At 40.1% G+C, this 27,080-nt stretch overlaps 1 protein-coding gene across 1 annotated transcript in view; it reads right to left on the reverse strand.

The window, feature by feature from the left end:
- Nucleotides 1–227: 227 nt before the first annotated feature.
- The window catches only part of brip1 (BRCA1 interacting helicase 1), a 38,478-nt gene continuing 11,625 nt past the window's right edge, over nucleotides 228–27,080 (reverse strand). Inside the window, exons 7-19 of the mRNA XM_053320906.1 lie at nucleotides 25,575–25,796; nucleotides 25,200–25,399; nucleotides 24,968–25,100; nucleotides 23,850–24,004; nucleotides 23,583–23,760; nucleotides 23,177–23,317; nucleotides 22,654–22,815; nucleotides 13,211–13,370; nucleotides 12,775–12,896; nucleotides 3,794–3,906; nucleotides 3,616–3,698; nucleotides 3,131–3,454; nucleotides 228–1,622 (exon numbers count right to left, since the gene is read on the reverse strand). Coding sequence (XP_053176881.1) covers nucleotides 886–1,622; nucleotides 3,131–3,454; nucleotides 3,616–3,698; nucleotides 3,794–3,906; nucleotides 12,775–12,896; nucleotides 13,211–13,370; nucleotides 22,654–22,815; nucleotides 23,177–23,317; nucleotides 23,583–23,760; nucleotides 23,850–24,004; nucleotides 24,968–25,100; nucleotides 25,200–25,399; nucleotides 25,575–25,796 — 2,730 coding nt within the window. The 3' untranslated portion in view covers nucleotides 228–885. The remainder of the gene's footprint in view (nucleotides 1,623–3,130; nucleotides 3,455–3,615; nucleotides 3,699–3,793; nucleotides 3,907–12,774; nucleotides 12,897–13,210; nucleotides 13,371–22,653; nucleotides 22,816–23,176; nucleotides 23,318–23,582; nucleotides 23,761–23,849; nucleotides 24,005–24,967; nucleotides 25,101–25,199; nucleotides 25,400–25,574; nucleotides 25,797–27,080) is intronic.

Below are 27,080 nucleotides of genomic sequence, written 5' to 3' on the forward strand. Positions count from 1 at the left end.
GCAAAGGACATACATAGAGTAAGATGTCTTCCTTTAGTAGAGAGATGTGGTACTACTACTTTTACTTAGGTAAATAATATGAATTCTTCATACACCATTAAAACATGCCAATGTAGGTGGAGGGTCCTGGGAAAAAAAACATGTCAGGAAAGAATTGAGAAAAAACAAATGGAATGCTAACATTTAATTTTATTGTGAAGAAAGTATGAATGTTTGAACTGGTCAGACAAATGTGCATCCACACACTAATACCACTAAAGTTTACAGCACATAATTATTATATGTTTTTTCAATGGAAAAAAATAAAGGCTTCATCTTTAAATGAACTCAGGCATGTCTAAAGCATCTGTGCTCTTCACCCACCATCTGAGAATACATCATTAAAACAGAGCTAAATGATTACCTACTTCTCAAGAAAACAAATGAGTTCTTCCTTTTGTATTTTAATGATTTGTTAAAATGTGCATTCAATCAGCGCTGCAATTTCAATAATGTTGGTTAGTTGCATACTTTTTTTTTTTTTAACTGAGAACGAGCTTTAATGGCCTTAATAAGATGTGCTGTCACACAACATAAGGAGCTGATCTGAGATGGGGGCTGGCTTGGCTGAAGACTCATCATTGACTTTATTTTGGTAATAGTGTGGGGGCTGGATGCCTGAGGCAGTTGTAACATACTCACTTCTACATGATTAACTGAGAAACATCAACAACATGTTGAGAAACAAATATGAAAATTATGCAGCGATGGCATCAACTCTATGAAGCATATTAGAAGAAATTGCACATTGCTCTAGTGGGACAATATTTGCCACCGTTATATGCAATGAATATATTATTTACATGGAAGCCATTCTGCTTAGTTCACAAAGTGTCTTGTGAGTTGTTAGTTACCTGTTGGAGTGGGGGGAGCTTTCTGTCTGGACCTGGACAGTCTGCGGAGCTTACTGCTTGTCTGCCTGCTCTGTGCTTTCACCTGCTCTCCCTCCTCACCTTGTGTCTGTCCTTTGACTTCTTTCTGTCCCTGTGACAGCTCTGCACTTTCCTCACTGGCTGAAATAGCTCTCTGTCCATCAAACATAGAGGCTTGCCCTTGAGTCTGCTTAGAGTGAAAAAGTTCTTCTGACAACAGAACTGGGCTCTCTGCCTCTAAAACCGTCCTGGTAGGTGACTCTGTCTTTGTCTCTTTGTGTGGGCTTCCTTCCTCTACATCACCCTCAAAAAGTTCTGGGGTAAAGAAGACAGTCTTGTCCTCGTCCTCTTCATCTTCATCTGGATTGTCTGCCGGGAGCAGTTCGCTTTTACAACTGGGAGGGGTTGCTACTGTAGCCGGGGTGTGTGGTTCCCCTTTGACTTCACTGGACCCCTCTACAGCTGCTGGTTTAAGATCACACTCTTCAGTCTTCTTTTGTGGAGAGGGAACGAGCAGTTCCTCTTTGGGCTCAGGAAGATTAGGTGTTTCAAAGTGCTGGAAGGAATTACTCGGGCCTTTCTCCTTAAAGATTGGCTTTTTGAAGCGATTGCTGATGGGACTGGAGGTGAAAATTTGGTAGAAGGCCTGAGTTGCTTTTTTTGGATGGGAGAGTGGCTTCGCAGAGGGAGTCTGCATCGTCTTCAACCGTTCTGCATAAAGGACACAACATTCATTATATCTTACAAATTCAGTGTATTTAGTAACCTTATACTAACATATAAATGAACTTTGACAAAGACAGCAGTGCAAACATGTTAAGTTTCACAAAGAACCTTTTAAATCTCACTATGAAATGAGACTGGTATGCAGAGTACCCTGGCTGCCAAGGCTTTTTTTTTTTTTAAAGAAAGATATAAATGTGGGCTTACGCTCAATATAACCCAAACAAAGGTCAAGGGGATTTAATTAAAAGCAACAGTCCAACATCTGCTCATCAGCTCGCTCCAGCGCCACTCAGGCACGCAAAAGACCTTACAGTAATGAGGCAAGCCACTCAACTGATCCCATGGCCCCAGCACCCCACCCACCCACAACCGTGGGGGGTGGAGAAGGAGGAAGAGAAGGAGGGGGGTAGGAGGAAAGGGGGGGGGGTCTGCTACTGCCCTGCTACCACCCCATCCACCACACCACACTGAAAACTGGGCAAACAGCTCAACCTTGTCATGACCCCAAAGACAATGGGTGCTCGCCAAGGCAATGTGCAAACACGTCACCTCGGCATATTTTCTTGTGGTGATGTCATGCTCATACATCCTTGAGCACAAAAAAAAAAAAAAAGACATGTTCCTTTTGATTGCTGTTTTTTAAAAAGCAGTGCGGCTTTAATTGTCATATTCATGCAGAAAGGAAACTGAATGGAGCCCCAGACAGTGTGGGAACAGCTTTGATTAATTCATTTTTCCACATAGACTTCTCCATCACAGCTATATTATGAATTAAACAGAATAAAACCAAATATTAAAATTCATCATATAACCCAGTATGTAGTCGTATGATTGTGTCTGTGTGCCAACGCGGAGTCAAACACTCTTTTTCTTTAGTTGTGGTGTCACTTTTGAAAGCTTCTCACACATCTTAAATCTCAAAACAAAAGGCTTTTCTGAGATGAACTTTAACTCTTTAATGTTGCTCCACCACAGCAGCAAAGAAACAACACACCCACTCCCACATTCATGCTTAAGGGATGAGGCTGGGGATATTCTGTGTTTTTGTTAGCGTCATATCCCATGAAAAGACCAAAACCGGCGATGAACTGAACTGGGTGGCAAAATAATATGAAAAAAAGCTAAATTTCCTCCTGTTTGAGTAACTACAATGCCCAGTTGTTTTGAGGGATTTAGTGAGGCTCTGTAAAAATGATACTATGTGCTGTAAGTGTGCTCTGGTTTTAAAAATCTAAATCTGAAGTGGAACAAATAGGTTTGGGGCTAAAAGATAGAGACAGTGTAGGGAAGTATTGTGAGATGAACTAACACATTGATTTTAGTCTTCACAAGATTTGCTGACTATATGATAATTATAAAATGACAGCCAGTCTCATCATTGAACACCTCTATTTGTTTTCTAAAATATAAAATTGCTATATCTTTTGGACACTGGATAAGATTTGAGAGAGATATTAACCTTGCAGCAATATCGCTCTCCCATCAGCACTCACCTGCTTTTCCATTTTGTTCATTTTTCAACTGTGTGCGAGAAAAAAATTGGAAGTTTAGGGGACTTCTGGGACTATCCTGCTGGGGCTCGGGAGGTATAACTGCTGGGTGAGGTGTTTGAGGTTCTGAGGCTTTGGCCGGACACTGTCCCTCTATAGTGACTGGCACTTGACTGCTTGGAGAACAGAGAGTAGAGCTGAGGATCTGGCTGTCTGCAGAGGACACCTCCGCCTTCTGTTGCATCTGAGAGAAGGCTACCAGAGACTGCATGGCATTGTTGAAGGTGTCGTGATGCTGGACAAGCTGGCGGACCCATTTGGAAAGACCTGAGATACAAAAGACACACACATCTGAGAAAAAAACACACACGCTGCCAAAATTCTCATAATGGATAACTATTGCCATCTAGTGTTCACACTGAGAGGCTGTGCAGTTTGACAAATAAAGTCAGCTGTTGTTCACACTCTATGAATGAATTTATGAATACCTGTGATGTACTTATTAGGATTAGTCCTGTAACGGTCATCCACTAAAATCAGAGCGCCCCAGTCATTCTTGTGGCGGATACACCTAGAAAATTCACATTTTTAAGGTTTAAGTGTAAAAGACAGACTGCACAAGAGTAAAAATGTCAATGACAACCTAGATGTAGGAGACATTTTTACCTGCCCAGGGCCTGGTTTAGAGCTCGGTAGGCCTGAATCTCATACCAGCGGTTGCCTGGGAGAAGACCTCTGGACTTGCAGTGCTGGTCATTGTACTTCATCTTCAGTTCCACCTGAAACCGCAAGTCAGTATAATACAGCAAATCAAATTTTAAAACATCGCACAACTCTTCTCCAGCAAACACGTTACGCATCAGGGTGGTGTCTAAGGTTATTTAGTTTCTGTAGTCCATCTATTAGTCATGTGATTTATAAATAACCATAAATACTAGGTCTATAAAACAACATTACCTTTTAACTTTTGAACTGTTTGTACATAATGTTACTATTTTTTACTATACTGTATATACTATATTTTTTTACTACTATTGTTTTTTATTGCTTGTGTACCTATTATTTATTGTTCTTTATTCTTTTTATTGATGCTCTTTCTATTTTTGTCTGTCCACTTGCTGCTGTAACACTGCAAATTTCCCCTTTGTGGGACTAATAAAGGATTATCTTATCTTATTCTACAATTCTTTTGTTTTTGGAAACTTCTTCCTGTAAGATCCCCAGGCAAATCCCAAAAGATGATGAAACATGAAGTATTAAAAAAGTCAGGACATAGAAGACGAAGAAATTTAAGGTATTAAAATCAATCACTAGCCTGGTGGCTATGACGCATAATGTTATAATAGCAAAATCATTGTGTTAAATGTCATCTCTTGCCTGAATTTTCCTGTCTGTCTTTACTATCAGCTAACAATTATGGTCAAAAAATAATCTGGGAAAAAATAAACAAAAAAAACAAAACATCCATCAATGTGGTCTGGAGTTCAGGTACAATATAACCACAACATTGCTGGGACTAGTTTTGTGAGATAATTCCCTCTACAGCTAATTCTGATATGATTACCAATCAAAACAAATGGAAGACTTGTGACCTATGCATCAGTCTGGCGTCCCCGTATGTCTGGCATTACCTGCATTTTGCCACCGGCAATCATTTGTGAAATGTGATGCGGCTGACATTTGCAAACAGCCCTGAACTGAACTGAAACCTGTTCTAGAGAGAAAATAAATAAATAACGTAACACATCTGGTGGAGAACTAATTGGAATAATGTGAGCCATGAAGTGGAAACCAAGTGGGCGATCTAGGGCACACCGAATACCAAAACCCCAAATACTATTGAGGGCCTTAAGTGTTTAGAGATTACCTGCCCTCACAGACAGATGTGTTCTGAAAGGGGAATGGAGGTGCTAAAGAGAGGCCATGACAGTGTAGAACGGCGCTTTGAGGGGGCAGACGAGGTGGTCTACGCGACATGAAGCATCCCTGTACAAAAATGCCAGGAAAGCATCCATCCATTTGCATCCGTCGCTGCTGATTTTAGTGCTAACCTTTTGGAATTGACAAGTGAAAAGTTCAGCTGGCGTCTGACGGGTTGCCATGCAGGGCAGGTTGCTGAACGGGGCTCTAACTGCTTTTGACAGGTACCGTGTGTTCGCCCAGAGCCACCAAACACAGGGCCGTGGCAGGTACAGCCTGTTCCCTCACGCGCATCACGCAATGCCACCGTTGCCTGTCTGAGCTTGTGTACATAAACAAACAAGCACAGTCAACGGATATCTTAAATGTCACCCCAAAGTTGGACTATGACTAATCACACCTCACCTATGAAGCATTCAAACAACCATGCAACACCTGCCACTGAGGAAACTGCTGGTCTGGGCTAGTGGGAAGACTCAAAATCACGTGTTTTATCTCTGAATATCCAATAGTGTAGCAGGCAGCCTTTGGACACAAAGCATAAGGCTGTGTGGAAGTCTTATAAATGCTGCTGGCTTTAAGGTGAGATGTTTGCCAATGTACAGTATGAGACACCAAAGCAGTTAAAGAATCCACTTCTAAACCCGCAGCTGGAACAGAAAGGCCAGTAGCCTCCAGCCGGCTGTGTCATCTAAATCCAATCACAGTCCATTTCAGCGTTCGAGCCATCACATCCCTGCTCTGTACCATGTCATCGTCCAATCTAACATGACAGGTAGCATATGTGAAAAAGCCAATCCTGGCTGCTAGCAAATCTCACAAATGTGCAAGAAACCACAAGCTAGAAGGGATTAGTTAAAATGTCAAGAGATCACTCGCTTGCTTTGGCCTTGTCCTCTACAGCTACCTGTTCATCCCTGAAAACATATATTTGACCACTAGGCATGATTCGCAGCTGAGCGCATCTGTTTGAGCTACATTTTACACAGGCTGTGTGTGTGTGTGTGTGTGCGTCAGTGTGCACGCCCCTGGCAGTCCGGGACATCTTGTGCCTGTCACTGAGATTGCTGAGCGCCTCATCTGCCACATGTGGCTGAGCTGACAGCTGAGTGGCTCATCTTGAAGAAGGCGTAAGTGTGCGTGTGCATACACACTCACAAAGACATCAGACAAACACACTTCACAACATGCTCATGGATCAGCTCACACCATGGCTACACACCAAATTTTACTTATACTTAGGTTCCACTGAAAAGTGAACTGTTAATTCAAAACATTAAAGGACTAGTAAAGTCAAGCTGTTAGATGTTACATATGTGAAGGCTGAGATTTACCACTGAGTTCTCAATGGCATGGAAGGTCTTTGGTCTCAGTCTCAAATTGGGTCTCTAGAAAAATATTCTTTATGTCCTTTCTGTCTCCAGGGTGCTCTGACTCAAACTTGTCTTGGTCTCATGGGTGTTTAGACTCAGACTTATCTCAGTCTCATGGGTGTTTAGACTCAGACTTATCTCAGTCTCATGGGTGTTTAGACTCAGACTTATCTCAGTCTTATGGGTGTTTAGACTCAGACTTATCTCAGTCTTATGGGTATGTTGACATGCATTTGTGTCAGTCTCACGGTTGTTTTAACTCAGACTTGTCTTGGTCTCATTTAAGTTTTGAGTCAGACTTGTCTCAGTCTCATGGGCCTTTTGACTCAGACTTGTCCTCTTTTCATGGGTGTTTTGACTCAGACAGTTAAAATTGAAGTTTAACTTTGTAGAACATGTTTATATTTGTTACAGTAAGATATTGTAAAATAAATGAATAAATGAATGAAACTTTTTTCACTTTTTTAAAAAGGGCGAATTAAGGGTTGAAAGTGCATCAGTAAAAGACAACTAAGGTGTGTTCTGAATGTGGCCTGCAGTGCTGACAGGGACAGTTAAACCAGTAATCACGTATTATATAGTATTCCTTCAGCCATATGTACAGTGTCTTGAGTGTGCTTGGGCATCCATCATCCTCTCTTTTTGATGATTTCCATGAACTCTTCAACATTCCTCCAAAATCCCCTTTATCCATCCATTTTACATGCTGAGAAGCCTTAGAATTAAAATGCTTTCGTGGTCGTCTTTAATAAAGGGCAACAGCAAGAGGTTAGCTGAGCCCATCATTAAACTAAGAGAGATGCCTTATCAGTTGTGTCTTTTTATTGCTTGTTAAAGCCACTTATTGTTTGACTCACTCACACAGTACGTGACTGCTCACTGCTAAACATGCCATTGGAAAAACTCAACATAAATGTAATACCACCTTTGGCAGAGCTTTCTCTGCAGAGGACTTTTCAAGTTCAACCTTTGATCTTTGTCACAATAACACAACAGGCCAGTAAAATGCCATGCTATGTGCTTAGGCTGTAGAGTCTAAGAGTTATGTCTGTCTGGGAATGCAGGCCATGCAGGCATCTAGAGTGCTGGAGTAGTTTAAATGGAGAGAAGCTGGGCTTACACCTCTTATCCTAGCAATGGGGTGCTGCCGTGTGAGTGTGGCACAGAATGAATGAGTTAATATGTCTGGTACCATGTGTGCGCTGAAGAAAATGTGCACATGTTAGCACTAGTGCATGGAAGTGACAACATAAGAACATGTCATGCATGTGTCCAGTATGTGTGCCTATATGCACACATATACTGTTCTAAGCTAGTGTTAGTGTGAGACATGTGGTGTGGATATGACAAGGTGATAATATAGAGCATTCATGTGTGTGAATGTGCTTAAAGAAACATAAAGCCTAACACACTAACACTGTTAAAGTGTAACACTATTAAGTCTTGAATGGGGGGTAAAGCAGAGTGTCCTGCAGCGTAATGTAGGAGAGACCTACCACCTCAACTAATGTCAAGAGAAATGAAATTATTACACTTTTATGGAATACATTAACCCACAGTGGGGAAAATGGTGCTCACACATATCACACAGGCCAGGTATTTTTTTGAGAGGCAGTTGTTTAGACCATCATCTAGTCAGCAAACTGTTACTGATCAGTCATGTTGTGCACTCGCTTTGCAGCAATTCATCGCTTTGCAACAAAGAAATGTTTTTACAAATTGGAGAAAGAAGAAAAGTTAGTCACTATCTGGACGGGGATGTGTGAGCAATGGAATGCTAGTTTGAGTCTCATTTAACATAGCATGCTATGTGGGGAGCTGAATTGTAAAATATTAGCAATAAATCATAAACACAATTTTGATATATTATTTAGTCTTTAACAGCTCATGTAGTGATGTATCACAATGTCCTGCACCAGTCAACAAGATTGGAGCCATGCAGGCATTTTGTGATGGGTCAGCCTTTTTGGCCATTTACAATCATAGAAACAGTGGAAGTACCTTCCAGTTTAACGCAAAGCTTAAACCACTGGGTGCACAAAATAAATAAACACCAACAAACTGTTTCTATAAGTGAGAACACTGAACGGAGCTGCTTTGCTTTTTTTTTTTTTTTTTTTTTCTTTTAAAAAAGGTATTTTACTATTTCAGTGACAAAAAAAGGATTTAAAGCGTTGAACAACTTCAACATAGGCCCCCCTGTTTCAACATAGAACCATTACTCAGAAACTGCGCTGACCAATAAGAATCAAATGTAATATTAAATTGCTCTTCCAAAGGTATTGATCGTCACAATGTAATTGTATTGGCTTTCTAGCAGTGGATACACCATTACATGTGCATATGTGTGTGTGTGTGGGTCTGACCCCTTAAAGACCCTATTATCTCTCTGACAGAGTACTGCGGCAGTATCAGTGCTGGTTTAGCATGCTACGAGGGCTAGCTGCATGGCTTTGACAGCCATTAGTGTCAGTGTCCCCATCCTCTCAGCGGTGTAATGGGGTTAGATCAAAGACCTTTACAGCCCCCAGGGCTTCTCTAGGGGCCACACTGCCTCTGCCACTGAAAGAGGAGAGGAGATAAGTGGAGACGGAAAAAGACAACTGGAGGGGAAAAGATATAACATGAAGCAAAGCTAAAAGATTAAGAATGATGCAAAGAAGTGATGAAAAAGAAAAAAGAAAGAAAATGGAGATCTAGGCAGTAATGTGTATGATCTCTCAGGTCTGAGTTGGGTGGACACAATAATATCCATAGAAAGCCAGATAAATGGGATAAGGCAGATTTCATATTTAGACTTGACTTATATTTACATGCAATACATTCATTTGTTAGACAAATGAAATAGTGCCAGAAGTCACCACCCTCAGCCTCAACCGCCTGATCCGACAGCAGCAGCCGCAATTATGACAAGATGTGGCAGGAGACGGTGAGTCTTCTGAGGAACTGAGCACATGTAGCAAATAAACAAAGTGGAGCACAGAATATGTCATTAGAAATGCACACATCTCTTCACGCTTGGTCAGCTCCACCTTGGCCCTAACTAGCTTTGGCTTCCTCAATCCTCCCCCTGGTGTTCTGCTTCATCCACTCAACTCCTGTTTTACTCTAGAACAGGCACATTATTTCCCAAGCTTGATGCAGCAGAGTTACAGCAAAATATGACTTCTGTGATACCATATAGTGGCTTTTAAGGACAGAGGAAGGCCATTTTCTTCAACTCTTATCAGGTAAAGACAATAAATCAGTCCATTGTTTCATTTCGAAAGTCCTGTGTCCATTAGGGCTGGGTATCGGTACTCGATACCTTTAAGGTATTGACTGAAATAAAAATCGATACCAAGTAGTATCGAAACGTCTCCCATCAAACGATACTTGCAATTGATCCTTTTTGCACTATTTGTATTGACTTGCTCACAGCCAATCAACACAACTATTCTTCAATTTAATGCAACATTTGATTGGCCCACCTACTAGTGGCCATACAATATTTTGGATAATGATTGGTTTTCCCACTATAAACAATGCAGCAGAGAGGCTGCCCTCCACTGCTGGAGACTTAACATCAATACTCCAGGAAGAACACACCAAGTTCTGTTTTTCATAATAACAAAAACTAATCTCTGCTTTTTCATGTTTGCCAAACAATACTGTCATCAAGACCATTTAGCTCAACTGCTAGTACATATAGTCATGTAGAATTTCAGTGGATTAAGGAAATGAACCTTCTTTCTATTCACTGTCAAGTCGAGGATGTGTTCTGATTTGAGAATCAATTCTGAATTTAATTATTACACCAAGAATCAGACTCAAACCAAATTGTGAGATTCCCCAAAGATTCCACTTCCACTCATACTCAACACAGAGATAAATCTTTCATAAGAGCTCACTAACATACAACTTCACTGTTAAAAAAAAGCTTAGTAATTCCATAAAATAGCAGGCCACTGTACTGTTTAGCAAATGTTAAAGTAAATTTTTTGGGATCTACTTGCAGCCAAGGATTAACACACATTTGGTGCTCTCTCAAGAAGTTTTACACATATGGGGAATCTCTATTAGGCTTGTGAGTATGTACATGTACTCATGTTTCTTTACATCACATAAAAATAAGGGTGGATTAAGTTTTTTCTCATTGTCAATAAATTCCATGAAAAGACATCCATACCCTGTCTGTGTCTGTTAGCCCCAAGCCCATTCATTCCACTCCAGATGTGGATTTTTAAAAGCAGGCCACATGCATGTATATAGTGTAATTTAAAGTGTAATAACAGCTGCTTACTGTAAATACTAGTGCATACATTCATTTTCAGAGGCAGAGTTATCAATATTTGGTGCTCTAGTGTGTATTTATAGCGTGTGTAGGTTATGGATTGAGTCAAAATGAACTACAATGTGTGTGCTGGTCCATGGTAATGAAGGAACATGACACCCAGTGCAACACTGTGGCTCCTTCATGTGTTTTTAATAGTTTTTGCACAACAATGGAGGTCTACCCAGAGGAATAAGATACATCAGACTTTGGATACACACATAGTACTTGTTAGCAGCATCAATTCATTGTTGGTTTGGGTCTTGTAATGGAGTGTGATGATGGCATGAATTTGATTGAGATTCAATATTCAGGCCTACTCATGTGTAGTACTGAATCTATTGGCTTGACTGCAAAATCCACAACAAACTTTCTTTGCACAATGTATTTACTCTTTGAAAATTAAAAACAATAGTGATATATTTGATTTAAAAGTTTTATATTTTCCTAAGATACCCTAATTTCCAAGGTGCATGGGCAGAGTTGTGTGGACTGCTCATGGATTCTGGAGGGTGGGGTGAAACATCAGTAACTGTCCCTAGAGGACTTTCAGGGTTCCATGATGGTGTAAATCCTTATAAAAGTATGTTTTAATTTTTCAGACAAAATCCATTTCAAGAATTGAGCATTGGCACAAAATACCAGCGAACCACAGCTACTTTTCAACTATACTGCCATGTGTTATCATCAAACACTGTGTGGTAAAAACTCCAATATACAAAACAGAACATTTTTAGAAAGCACTTTTTTGTTAAGGTAAATCAGATTTTTTTAAAAAAGAAGTAGCAATGCCCTGAGAGCTGACAGAGGTGAAACTGACAGCTTTGGCTAAGGTGAAGGGGTCTGGGAAGCTTCAATCACCCACACGTCTTGCCACACTGACAGAACAGGTTAGTGAAAGCTTCGTCGTGCTCTGACAGGAAGATGTGGAGGAGTAAATGGGGAGAAGAGGAATGGGCGGTGGGGGTTGGGGGCGGCCTCAAACTTAAAGGTCAACTTTATCTGCTAAGGATGGGGCAGACACAGCAACATCGCTCTGGGATTTTTTTTCACGGATCACCAAAAAGGGGATGCTCTTATTTAGTGTTTGTTTGTTGTGCGTGTGCAGGTCTGTGAGATATATTTTTTTGTGTTCATGGTATACAAAAGATTGGAACTTTGCCAAAAAAAATGAACCCTCACAGACACTGCTTGGACACTAATGTTATAGTATCAATTTTAACAACACCTGGACTCATGTTCCATTTGATGATGCATTGTATAAATACTATTAGAGATACAAGGTTCTATGGCAAATATAAACAAAAGTGGAGATAATGGTGAGCCTTGAGAGCATCTATTGATTTCTGTTGGTTAAGATACCTGAAATAAAAATCATTTTAAAAAAGAGTTTAAAGAAATACCAGATGATAGAGAACAGAACCTCCTGCTGATTCCTGTACTTAGAATAATTGCTAATTACAGATTGTCTCTGATTAAATAAAGTTTTGCTACAGGATACATGTGACTTTTAGACTTTTATTCTTTGTTACTGTATGTGCTATTTTAGTGGAATAAATACAATTTTTGAGCTTGTATCAAATGCTTTTGACTATTTAGATATAGTATGGGTTGTTATTATTGTTGTTGGTAGTGGTTTCATTGTTGTTGATTGATTTAATTTTGTTTGTTTGTTCCCTTTTGCCTTGGATTTTATTACCCCAGGCAGAGTAGTTGCTACCTTGGTACTAGTTAATGGGGATCCAAGGAAATAAATACAGATAAATAAATACCTACACTAAACCATATTGGTCATCAGTTGTTAATCCAGTGTTTGAGTCATGTTTTTACAGTTATAAATGGTTAAAACCATTCTAATTTGATCCCTCTGCTTTAATTCAGGAAGAACATCTTTTGTAGTTGTAAGATGCATAAGCAAACATTTTTAATATCTTTAATTAGGGCTTCTAGAAACGATTAAACAACTTCTAATCTAAAGCATGTACAACTGAAAGAGTCTGTAGAATAGCTGCAGACTGTTAAATTCATCATCTACTACTGACCTGGAGGTCTTTAATGTTTGGGAAGGGGATTCCAACAGTGATCACTGCTCTGGCATTGTCATCTGTGAAGTCGAGTCCTTCACTCACTTTACCCCTACAGACTGCAATCAGCAGAGCGCCATCTATAATAAAGAAATACAGTTGTGAGATTAAGTCCTTTCCAACAAAACTGTCACTGCTATAATTACTAGGTAAATTAATCTTTAGTCATTGCAGTCTTTAAATTAGTCATTGCAGTTTGAAAATGAAAACTTCACATTCACTTATCTTCTTAGAAAGTTACTTGCTAGAATAATTGTGCAAGCACTGGACTATCAAAATAATGTTTTTAGCTCTAATTAACAGACATCAAGTCACCAATCAGGCTGATTCAGTGTGATAGAGCAAAGCCACCAGCTGGTCTAAAGGTCAGTGGAAAGATGTGTACCGGTCTCACCTCTTTCCACGCAGTATTTGATGGCATCATAGTACGTGTGAAGCAGTTCGTCAAAGTCCCCCTTGCCCCCACCACGGGGCTCTGTGATCACAGTTTTCCGCTGTTCCAGCTTCTCCCAGAGACCAGTGTTGATCCATCGATCCCGCAGCTTGTCCAGCATCTGCTCAAATCACAGTAGGTGTCATGTCATAAATACAGATGTTTGCCAAGGATTTCAAACTTTGGTTGCAGAAGTAGATGGTAGAATTGATCACACAGAATCTGAATCATAAGAGTAAATTTACAACACGGGTAACTAAGAGAAGGATCTGTATGTGCTGTTACGTTTACTGACCAGAATAAAACAAGTCAGCAAGCATGTTTTTTTAGGCATACCAGCCACATGTCTCTGTGTCTCCATCAGTTGACCCACCACTTTGGTCCAGACTGAAATATCTCAGCAACTATTGGATGGGTTGCCATCAAATTTGGTAAAAACATAATGAAAACCGTCATTATCCTCTTCTTTAACCAACCTGCCACTGTTAAAATATCCAGTAAGTTTATAATATTTTACTTTTAACTAATAGGGGATACATTGTGCTTTTTGTGATTTTCTGTTATTTATATACTGTTATGACATCAGATGCCCATGTTAAACGTCATAAAAATTTCAGAACTTAAGAAGCCTTTTCAGAACGTGCAATGGTTGTAACAAGATGATGTCAGCTTGTCAAGCATCTCTATAAATGGCTGCTGAGGTTGTTTGTGTTGGCCATTTTTTGTCTGTTTCAGATAGAGGCTGAACTGAGGGATCGAATAAAGGTCCAGAATAAGATAAATAAGAGGAGGATTCTAACTGTAAATCATGCAAAGATATTCTAGTAGAGTCCCAGAATGTAAATATAGACCTGAAAATATGGAGCCATGTAGCCCTGTAAAAAGTGCTACATGGTCAGATTCCTCAGTGCTTTGAAAGCAGCCTATACATAAAATGCATTATTATTATTATTATTAAGTGTACTTATGCTGCCTACTGTCCGCCGAACGCAACATGGTACAGAAAAGGGATAATGACAGTTGTGTGTTTCATATTTATCTAATAGAATACTAGTAAGGCATACACTACAGGAAATACAGAAAGCTTTGTGTGGTCAGCTAGCATTAGTGTGTTCATGGTTTTGCTTAGCACTTACTGATGCCAGAGATTAGCAAGAACATTGTTCATATGGACATGTGAATGTCAATTACATGATTGCTGTTTAGAAAACCAAGTTTAATTGGACTTCTAACTCTTAATAATGCTTTCAACAAAGCCATGACATGATTTAGGTCAGTGGTTCCCAACCTTTTTCTTGAGGGACCCATATTTTCAGCATTATAAATCCACACAAGGAGGACTGCACAGGCCTGCAGTCTCTTCTCCTTGACGCTTCCCATTTCTCCATCAGCTCCATGTTTACGTTGCTGGCTAACCCCTATGTATACTGCAAGAGGGATGTTCATGTTACACACGCCCTTATTCTCATGATATATCTAACACATTCAAATTATTACACCCCTTAAAATCAAGAGGGCTTCGCAACCCCCAGTGGGTCTTCGCCGCCTTCGCCTTCGCCTTCGCCCCCCCCCCCCCCCCGCCTGGTGGGGATTCACTGATTTAGGTCAACTTTATTCAAATAAGTCTCCCAAAACATGACATCACAGTGTGACCATTGGGTCTATCAGTATAATGAAAAGACAGTATGTGTGAGGGGTTTAGATTTAGGTTGTGGTTAGAAATAGGTATAAATAAGGACAAATACAACCTACAAAAACTAACATTCAGGTAAATACATTGGGTGCCAGTAGGTCAATAGCTGTATCAAAGAGAAAGCAGGGGGTTGTCATATTCTCAAGTGTTAAAACCGTATTCCATTAACTGTGAGGCATAGAAAGTAACACATTATGACACTTTCCAAGCCTGAAACATAAAGCTCGCAACAAAGAACAGGAAGCATTTAGCTACCCATGTTTGCTCCCGTGTCCTCAAACAGCTTGGGTTACTTTTCTTTACTTGCACTTGGCAGAAAGCTGATGTGTTTAAACCCCCTCTGTAATAAAATCACTGTTGCTGTACTATTGTTAGTGCAAAAAGTCAGCGGCTCTCAGGGGAAGCACATTGATCTAAAAGCCCTCATCCTAGCACGGCCCCACTCATGTCTGCGCTGTGCAGATTATATCCTTGAATAAGCATGGCTTCACAATCAAAGAGCAGCTTCACTGGCTCGGAAATGTGTTAGAAGGGTCAAGTAGAAGTTCCTCTTGTAGTCAGCAGAAAACTTCTCAACAGGCTAAAAGAGTTGTGAAGCCTGAGCCGGAGGCAGATAGAGAAGGTGGTGAGTATTTACTGACAACTCATTTAGGGCCAACTAGAAATGTTCAAAAACCGCCCCACACGAGTATCTAAATAGAAATGTACATGTGGCACAGAAGACAGCCAGAGCAGACGGGCGATGAGAGCGTTGATAGTTTCTTGCATGCCAATGCGTTCGCCTCATAACAGTGAAATGAAGCATGGGAAAAATTTCGTCAGGTTGGTGCATCCTAAAGTAAGTGAGGCCAGGACGCTGGCATCAATAAAACATGGCACTTTGACTAAATATGCAGTGTTACAGCGACAAGGACCCCTTACATGCATCTTCAAGTCGGCAAACTGTTTGTCCTGCAATTGCTTTCCAGTGCAATCTTGAGATGCAGATGAATAATTCATGTTATGTACTTTAGGCAGATCTACCACTAAACAAAACAGCCATTATCTGCCAGGCTGCACTTGGAAAGGAGCTGATTCCACAAGGAGAAGAGTATGGAAGAAAACTGCTCCCACTTATAAAACTGATGCAGTAGGATCAGTAAAGATAGAATCACGGATGGGATGTGCAGAACTGAATTGCGTTTCTGCTAAGTTCATCTTTAGGTTATCACTGGCAAAAAGGTCACTACTTACTCACACTTTATAGCATTACATAACTGAAAATACATTTTAAAACTAAGGTTATTTCCAGTGAAGGCTGGAACAATAAGATAAATGCAGTCATGAAGGAAAATCTCAGCAAGCAAGTCTTCAGTAAGTGGAATGCAGCTCAATAGGATTGAGATCAGACGATTGACTCGGCCAGTCAAGGATAAAAAAGCACTTTGGTTGCTTTAGGATCGTTGTCCATTGTCTGATTGTTGTGTTAGGTCACATTTGCTGAGTATGCCTTGTAGTCAGATCAGATCGAGGTCATATCACATTCCCACCCCAAACAAACCGCTCCAGAATTTGTTGTTGACTGGACTAAGACCACATCCTCTAAAGGGTTTTTTTGTTCCACACCTCAGTACAACTGTGGTGTGCCGAAAGGAATCGTACCATGAAGTCTGATTCTGATTCAGTCTGATTCAACCAGACTAAACAGCGCACATTTGAAAAGGCTCTTAAGTCTGAACCTACAGTCTGCATCTCTAAGGCAGTCTGAGCCATTCATGTTACACGATGACCATCCAAGGGTAGATGGAAGTTTTCAGACTGACACACTTTGTTTCACCCATTCATATCAACTCCCAATGTGGGATTAGTCCCTGTTACCGTGTCAGCCTGATTATAAAAAACACTGGTGTTGCTGGTTTACCACACAGCACAGTCACAGTATACTGTACATAACTCTTCAAAAAGTATACTGAAGTGACAGCGTACTTAATAAAGGGTAGAAAAGAATGTGCAATCTAAAACAACAGCCCTGCAATAAAGACCATATTTTGTGAGAGAGACAAAGTATAAGATCTTTCTACACTTACAGCTATACAGGAACATAAATTGAATATACTGAACACTCTAAATATTTCAACCAGACTCAGTATTGATAGTAATTACTGCATGGTTTCTGTAATGATTTCTATCACGTTACAGGTGTTACTTTTACTGCGTTTAGCCCCAGTCAGCAGTGATGTAAGCCACGCACGTCACAAAGCTGCTCTGATACATTGAACTGCATGGATGGAAATGTGAAGCCGAGTGTTTTGCTGTGCAGTCAGATGGATCTTCAGCACCTTCAGCAAAGGCTTTCAACCATGTGAGTGTGAGACACTCAACACAGAAATTACAGGCACAAAATTTACAGACATGAGCACCTTCATGAATAATGTAGGTGCAACATCTGACACAGACCTGCTGTTTAGTTGGCAGACTGAGCTGGGCTGTAAAATGTCAATCTGCAGGCCCATCTACACACCTTTTTGTGTGATTTACCACTGCTAAAGAAATATGTAAATGGTATCAGTCTAGTATAGCACAATACAGTACCATAAAGCAACTTTATTTAAATACTAGATAGGTCAAGCCCTATTAAATTATGTTCCACTGCATTTTAGAAATACAAATATTCTTAATGATAAACTATTATTAGCAGAGAGTATCAGTTATGCAGATGTGCTGTAAAAAAGAAAGAAAAATTACGCTTTTTTGCTGCCAATTAACATCACAAAGCACAATTATCTCAGTTTTTGAGACATTACTGTAGAACGCAGGGTTTATCTTCTCTTGGCTTTACAGGATTTTAGTATATCTCTGAAACATGAGCGAGAACTCTACTTGTCTTCAAAAGACACTGAAGTTTAAGTCTATATGTGAATTTAGACTTCAACGAGAGATTTAACAATTATGAGACGTGGGCGACATACATGGGAATGGCAGTATTTAGCACATATGAGGGCACAACAAAGTGTGAATTATTTATTGTCCTTTCTAGGCATGGTAGGGGCAATGCTCAGCCTTTGCCAGTGACACGTTAAAGTGGGCCAGATAATCTGCCATTGGGACAGAGTGGTGAGCAACCATATAGAAGCAGTCAACTGTAGTCTTTCTCGCACTTCTTCACTTTCCCTTTCTTTCCCCCCTCCTAACTATCTCCCCATCTTTCACCTCCTCTGCATCCGGCCTCTCTATCTCCTTCCTCACGTCCCTGGTGTCAGTGAGCTGTGTGGCGACACATCGCAGCTCCTCTAGTGCCTGCTGAATTATGAAAGGGGTTTTGGAGGCGATGGCATTAATGAAACATGTAGCCAGGAGCCACATTTCGCAGTGGCGAGGGGAGACGTGTTGTTGCGGTGTAAATTATTCAGCCTCAAAATATCACAGCAACCATCACGCCAAGACTGGTGGCAAGAAGCCACCTGCCACCTCTGGCCTGCTACTCTTCCCTTGTCGTCTGCTGTACACATCCCAGCCACACTGGGGGTGACAACGGGACGCTGCAAAAACACTGCCTGCTGCCCAGAGAAGACCATAGTCACTGATATGACGTTCTTTTTCTTCTCTTTAAGTCGCCAAAGAGAGAAACAGAAACTACAACTAAGTAGGACATAAAGTGTGTGTTCAGAAACATTTACATTAAAATAGAAATAATGGTCAATGATTACACTTCTGATTAGTTTAACTGTATAAATTGTTAGTGTTTGCTGAGGTGTCAGCTGAAAAATAAAAATTTGAAAAATATCAAATTTGTCTACAGGCAAAGATTTGACTCAAATTATCTGTCGATTAAACGTGAAAATAATAACAATAAATGAATATTAATTAAGAGTTTTTATTTTAAGGACATCCCTGAATTTCCAAATTACATTCTTATATCCAGGAAGCATCCTTGGAAATTATTAGGCCATTTTGGACCGAAAAAAAAAATCTCACTGTCTTTATATGATCCAAAGTGTAATGATAATTGCCAGATAACATGGCAATATTTAATAAAATGTTAATTGTGTTAGTTAATGTTGAATGCTAATTTCTTCTTAACATTTGTAAATTAGGTTAAAATCATTCTAATAAAATAACATCTTAAGTTATTACATTTACTTTGTGCAGACTTTAACTGCAGAAACACTGTTCAGTTTATTAGATAATTAGTTTAGTGGTAAATGATCAGTTGATTAATCAGTTATGACAACCACCAGATTATCTGCCAAATATTTTGGTATTGACTATTAATCATTTTAAATATTTATCAAACAAAAAGCCAAATTCACCCTTTCCAGTTTCTCAAACGTGAGCATCTGCTACTTCTGTTTAATAAAAGTGTAAATATTTAGGTTATCCACTGTTTCATAGACTTAAATAATCTAACTGAAAAAATAATTAAGTTAAGTAAATTATGAAAGTGAGTCTTATGTCATCTGTCAATTTTTTTCAATTTTCAAACTCATGAACAGCAACAAAAGCTATTATGGTTAAGGGAGATTTCGGAGCAAGCAGATGACTGAGACTTTATTTGACATGTGTCCTGTTAGTCTGAAACCGAGCCGCACAAACAGAAACAGACCATTTGACTCAAACGGCAGTAACCCTGAAGTTTCCACTGTAAAAACACATATAAAACATCACTTTGGCTCTGAAAGAAATTTCGGTGGGGGGGATATGCTACACTGGGCAAATTGACCCATGAATCTAATATGCTCACAAACACAGACAGAAACAGTCTGACTTTGAGATAAAAGTACTTCAGGAGCTGCGTGTTGCTTCTGATACCCTTGAGCGGCTGCGCCAGTGCTGGGTGCGTCTTCACACAGACAGTGAGGCGACATCACCTAATGGCCCTTATCTCAGTCTCCTTTAAAAGCATCTTGTATTCCCTGCCATCTTTTTACCTCTTTTTTTTAATAAACTATCAGTCCCTCCCTCCTCTTAAGTATTGGTCCCTTTCCTTTGGCAGCTGGGACCAGACGGCAGGCCCCATTGTGGTTTTAATGGGCATTAACTGGGGGGCTGTTGAGGCTAAAGTGCTACAAAACCACAACACTGGTGCACCCTCTCTGGGAAAGTATGTCCATGATTATGGGCATACTTGTGTCAAATTGTGTCCAACATATTATCAAAAAAGAAATGTATTGAGTTGTGTACTAAAGCCAGATTTTATTTGCATTCACCTGACTAGAGTGCAGCATGGTTATTTTTGGAAAATAAGTACCAGAGCTGCAGAATGCAATTCATTTCACAACTCCACTCCAAAAAAAACTATTACATTACTGATAGGAAAATCAGACTTAGATTCATTTTATTATTCATTTTACTTACTTGCCATTTCATGTGTTGTAAGAAGTGTGTCAGTGCATCATGCTGTGCACTTTTGACTTTTGTGTGTGCACGTGAGGGCAGCGAATAGACCCTTGAGGGACACCTCCTTGACCCTGTTCGCCTCACTGCTCTTTAAGTCTATCACAGAGCCAGCTGTGTATAAGGGGCTGATAGTCATCACCTAGACACACTGAACAGGGATGTCTGGAGATGACCTATCCTCTCTGTGTTGCATACATACACACACATACACACACACCACAGGGCAGACGGGACTCAGTGGCACCAACAAAGCCTCCATGGGCTCCAATTAATACCCCAGCCCTTCATATCCCCTTATCTCCTCATCTTTAAGAGCTGACTGCAGATTAAATATTTATGCATCAGCATAGAGAGAGATAGAAGACTCCTACATGGCTATCAATAATAAAAAAACATCCCACAGCTCATACGCACTGCTTGGCTGGCATCGCAGGCTGACAAAAAGGAAGGTAAAATGAAAAAACAACAAAGCCTTGAGTCTTAGCTTTCCCTCACAGTTTGGATGGCAGTGTCCATCAGCTGTTTGAGGGCGCAACTAGATAGCAAGCAAACAAGGACTGCAGAGGATTCTAACCAATGATCACTGCATGTGACACTATGAAATACAAGTCCAACATGAACTATGCAAATACACCAAAGGCAAAAACAAAATCTGCCAAGGGCAAAAAAATCTCCATTGCACTAAGAAGGGTGTGTCCTCTTAGACTTTGAGTCGTCACAGGAAAACAGTACTATGTCAGTGATGCCCGACTTTCATAATTCATTGTGTATCCAGTTGAATCAGAATGTGAGAGGAGGTTATAAAAGGGGGAGAGGCTGTTTAGAAAAGTCCAAAATGCTTTGTACACATCATATGCTTCAAAGATTTATAGTTTGCCACTGGGACACAGTTGCAGTATGAGCAGCTTTTTTACTGTTGCTGATGTCTGCCAAATTTGAGATTTTTCATGATAAAGAAAATATCATGTATATTTGTAGTGTAATGCACAGCACAACAAAAAGTTAAGATAATATATGTTTTATGTTACTTTACACAATTAGTATCTAATGTGTGGGAACAGGTACAAAAACTCAATATGTGCCTTTCTTCAAGTCAATTCTATTTATTTTAACATGAATTACACTGACTTACTACCTTGGTTCTTTTAATGATGATCAAAAGAATAACATTTCGTGATTCAAAACAGATAACTGATTTGGATCAAGGAGTAGAACTCCCTCAGCACTGCCATGTTCCATTGCAGCACAAAATGTGTGACACTGACATTTATTGTATTTTATAATAAGGAATGTTAAAGTGGGAAAGGGGCAGCTATCATTTTATGGTGAGTCCTGTTTGGTAATTGACCAACGTTACATGTAACACGTGCAATGTGGACAAACAGACATGATAACTGAAATCCAGTTGGCCCCTTTGTTAAGCTGATGTGACAACTGAGCTACAGTGACATTCATTATTCATGAAGAAAAACGCATAAGAAACAAAGGGGGACAAAGTGTGTATGAGTGCGCTCTCAGGAGTGTCCTTATTAACTGAAAGAAGATACAGTTGTAAGAGGATGATCGCATTTAACAAGAACCTAACAATTACCTCCATTGATTAGTAGTGATCTACTGTAACATATGACACCGCCAGCAGCTGCTTCCTCTCAGTAGTGGGAACTAGTGGAATGCAGTGGAGGCTTAAAACTGCATGAAACAAGTTGCATGTACAAATATCTTCAAACAGCAAAGCGCTGGACATGAGACTAATGTGTGGTCTCCAGCTCCTCCTAGTGGATAAATGTGAAAATTAATGTTGCAACAGCAAACTCTACATGGCCATTAACATTAAATTACAATGTAAATAATAAGGTCGGGTGTGTATTATGAATGTATGAAATGTTGTGTTTCAATGACACATTATTAACTTTATAATAGCTAGAACAATGAACTGCTGCGTTGGACTGCATTATTATGAGCAGACCAGTAGTTTGTTTTTTATTTTATGGAAATTATTTTGTTGGGCCTATTTTCATTTATTTTTCTAGGCTTTGTGGGACTTCTTGAAAACAGATTGTTTTTCCTAATAGCATACCTTCAGGGTCCTGGAGGTAAGTACTGTAGGTTGAGCAAAGACTGCTGAAATGTGATCAAAACTGGCATTAAGCTTGTAATTGTTGTACCAGACCCTCAGGAGCCAACCAGTATAATGCTATTTTCTAACAACCTTATAAAGCAGTATCTTAAATAGCAAATGCGATATGTGACAGATTAATAGACTTCAATATTCCTTTCAAATCAGTCATTTCATGGTTCACTGTGTAAGTAGAGTATGTGTTAGTGGTATATCTACCTTGTAGGAAGGCAAAAAGCAGAGCACACCCTTGGCCACCACTTGGCAAACGTGCAGCAGCAGAGCCCCAACCTCGTCCTGGAAGGCAAATGTTTCAGCATGCTGGAAGGTGGCACACAGTTTTCTGCCTTGGGGTCCAGCACCAATAGTGCCTACCCACACCTGCAAGGAGGACATGTTATGCTGAAACAGTTAATACATTTTATTTTGTACTATAGCCATCTAGGATTTACAACTTTGAAAAGATGGAAAGAGAACATTTGCAATTTATACATTAAATGTAGAGAAAGAGTGAGTGTGACAATATTTTAGCTGAACTCACGCCTCTGCAGACTTAGGAGACTTCAACAAATTGTGTGAATCCCTTCATTAAAAGCGTAACTGCAATCATGTGTAATAACTACGTGTATGTAATAAATGAAGTGTGGAAATGCTATATAAGACAATTCAAAATTCAATAGCACCACTGACAGTTAAGCTGCAGTATTGTCAGAGTCTCTGTAACTTGGGTAAACATACTGACCTGGGACTTTTTGATAACATGGTTGGCCTCCAGTTGGATGGAGAATTTCACCCCAAGTTCTGAGGAGAAGGACCCCATGGGCGACAGGGTCCCTGATGTAAGCACAATGCTACGCACTGTCCCACTTAAATCAGAAAAGGCCTGGGAGACACAGACACAATTAACATCTAATGGGTGTTTCAGCAGTAATCTAAATTTGCCACAAAGCATATATTGTAAAGGGGGCATAATGGGTCAGTGGAGGTTGAGGAACTGACTTTTTTCACCTGTGCTTGGCAGGTAACCCTAATATCAGTTTCCTCTCACTTGGCAGGGTCTAACATATTCTTTTTGTTTACAGAACTAAATGATATAGAAAAAGATTTTCTGGCCTACAAAGCAGGGTCTACCAGGTCTAACCTCTCACCACAGCAGGGTTGAGACACCAGAAGCTGAGAGTCAGGACTTCTGCCTTGACTCGGACACTTTGGCGGTGTCTGTTGCGTTGCCTGACGATGAAGCCCTGAGCATCGGGGATGTCGGGTGGGATCTGGTTTGTCCAAGCGTAGCTCCTCTGCAGAGCGACTCGGTAGTCCTCAGAAAACCTACAGACACACAAAGCAGTCTTAAATTCTATCACCTATACCTTTATTCATCCAGTGCACTGACAGGACTTCTTTGGGTCATCTCTGACCTGCAGTTGTCCCTGAAGAGGAAGTCCAGCACCATGAAGAGGTTTTTGAGGACAGTGGAGGTAGATGAGCTGATGGTTGGGACCGGCACCGAGTCCTCTTTACCATTAACAGTACTAACACGGTCCTCCTTCTCCAATACTGCTGCCAGGTTTTTCTGTCACAGAAAAAAGAGAAATACTCTTATTATAGAACATCTGCATCCATGTTATTATACATATTAAAACAGAAATATAACATTTTACATACACGCTCACAACAACACATATTCTTCCTGCAAGAAAAGACACACAGGTCACTAACCAGCATCATATGCACTTGTTTGTGATGCATGATGGTCATTTTCAAATCTGTTCATTTGGCCAACAGTGCTGTTTTGGTTATAAAAAGGAAGCAAACTACAAATACAATGATTCATTAAACTACGTTTGGAATACAGTTCCATATCTAGATAGAAGCATTTCTAGGACCAGCAAGCATGATTGTATTATAAAGTGCTGTCCCTTCCAACATAAAGCATTGCTGCATTCATGCACTTACACTGATCACACGGGTAACGTAAATCAGACTGTGTGAGGATTCAGTGCTTAAAATGGCAACCTGACCACTAACTTGCCAGGCAGGATAGTGCTAGTCAGTTAAAACATGTCCTGGAGCTTCTCATTCATTTTTCTTCAAAAGTTATTGAAGAAGCTAACCATTAGTAAGCAAACGTGTTATTGTGTGTTTATTAGCTTAGCTCTCAGTTTCATCAAAAGACATTTTCGTACTATAGATCACTTCCTCATAACTGTTTGGACACCATTGTTCTTCTGTAGAACAGTTTTTACTGTGATAGAAGAGGTTAAATAATAGTTAATGGCGCAACAGAGCTAGTAAGATAGCTAATTTGCAAGTCAAAATCAAACATTTGCCCTGATTTACTTTGTGTTGAGGGAGTCCACTGATTCCACTGAAATGAACTGCATTTGTTGTGAGATTTCACCCTTTAAAATGCTAGGGCTCGGGCTTTAAGGCGATGTTAGATGTAAACAAAACAGAGCTTTGGAAAATTGATAGCCAGCAAGAAAATTATGAGAAAATAATAAAGTTATGTTTGAATGTGTAACAGTTGGTGCACCTTCAGAATGCTGAAGGTTTCAGCAGTTATACCCAGGCCATGGAAAATGCCCAGTATATCCTTCCCATTCCAGACTTTAGAGGCGCTCTCATATCCCCGCTCAGACATCATGCTTTGGCTCTCCTGGATCCAGCTACACCATAAACAAAAAGACAACCACAGTAAATATCTATTCAAATCATGAGAGCCACATATGAGTAAAATGTTGTCACTGAATCATGAAATCACTGACTTGACAAGACAGTAGCAGAAGTCCCTGAGGGACTCATGTTCGGAGCATCTGATTTTGTTGTTGACCATGCCATCAAGCTCCTCTCTGCACATCATCAGATTCTTGTGGTCTAACGTGAAGCTGGCACTTTCCCTTGCACAGTCCTCAATGTTATGGGCTTCGTCCAGCACCAAGATCTGGCCTGCAAGGTCAATCTCCATCTGGTAGAAAAGGAAAATGAAGGCAATGACGAAAGAAAGAGAGACAAGAAAGAGAGGTTAATCTCTCCAAACTCTACATGCTGTATGATATGCAGTAATGACCTGTAGTTATCAAGATACCTTAGTTTGAAATTTGTGCAATAACAGGTGTATTATGTTTCCAGAGTCTACTCACACTCTCTCTTATCATTGGGTCAAGCAGGTAATTATATGGACAGAAGATTATATGGGCACCAGCCATAAGTTCACGAGCAGCGTAGTAAGAGCATGAACGTAGCCGTTTGCCCAAAGAGACTAGGTCCTCGATGTCCCAGGCTTGATACAGTCCATGGGCCCACTGCAGTGTGCCCTGGTCCCGCATCTTCTGGACACCATGGTAATAACGGCAAGACCGGCCCTGAAATACAGTGATACAGACAAATTAGATAATGAAAAATAGGGTCAGACCCAGAAGGACCAATGTAGGGTAAACAATAATGTCCAGACACTCATAAGTATTTGGGGAGAGAAGGCCATTCAGTGGGAGCTGGACTAAGTAGAGAAAAATTAAAAAGGTGAAACAACAAGAAATTAAAGAATCACACTGAAAAACTATGACATGGTTTGACACACAGGGTGCCATTTTGTGCCGTCAACCTTCTTCCATTGCCGTCAGACTTTACTCACGTACTGTTGAATGAAGATAATCTGCTGATTTTGAGAAATCTCTGGTCCTACTTATATTTATACATTTAATTATCTTGGCTGAGAGAGAAGACTTCCATGTAGGGAGGAAAAACTGCTGTCTCCCAACAATGAAACTGATGCAGTCACATAAGAATTGAGGGAGTAATTTGCAGTAAACTATTTCTTACCAAATAAGGAGATCAGGCATTAAGAAATACCTCACAGTACATTTACATCAAAAGTGCTTAAACATGGTGTATACAGTCCCATTGTAGCCTTTTTAATGACATACATCAATCCTAATTTGAACAAGACTAATCTTCGACTAGTGGTGTTTTTCCATTAATGGACTTAGAAACCCAAATCTGAATTTGTAGCTGTTGTCCCAGGTTTTCTATCATTATCAAATCCTTACCCGTTTGTAAAATACAATGGAAAATCAAAGCAGAGCTGACCACCTTTGACCTTTCTCAGAGGTTCAGGTTATAGGATCAGCTTAAGACTCATTAAGTTCCCTGCGCCCTGGTGGTCGAGTGGTTAGAGCGCATGCCAAATAATCGGAGCCTCCCTGTCAGCACCTCTGCCAGTTATTATATAAATAAATCTAAAAAACAAAAAGTTGCAAAAGCTATAATGGACTGATGTCATGTGTGGCAAAAAGGGCCAGATGATCACCAAAGTTATTAGGCTTCATCCTCGAGACACCATGGATATCTGTACCAAATTTTATGCCAATCCATCCAATAATTATTGAGACATTTCACTCAAACCTACATATGTTAACCTCATGCTGGCAGACTACAGCAAAACTCAGGAGAATACAGAAATATATAGGATGTCCCTTTAACCTTAGATCAGGCGATACTGCTATTGAAGGGGTTTACATGTCCTGACTCTCATACGATGAATGTACTAGATGACGAAACAGCATCTCATATACTTAGCATTGATTACTGTGTCAGTAGAGGTTCCTTCTTTAGATGTCCCACCCTGTTCTTTATGAATTTGAAGACCT

Source organism: Scomber japonicus, chromosome 6 (genome assembly GCF_027409825.1).
Source record: "Scomber japonicus isolate fScoJap1 chromosome 6, fScoJap1.pri, whole genome shotgun sequence".
Taxonomy (NCBI): domain Eukaryota; kingdom Metazoa; phylum Chordata; class Actinopteri; order Scombriformes; family Scombridae; genus Scomber; species Scomber japonicus.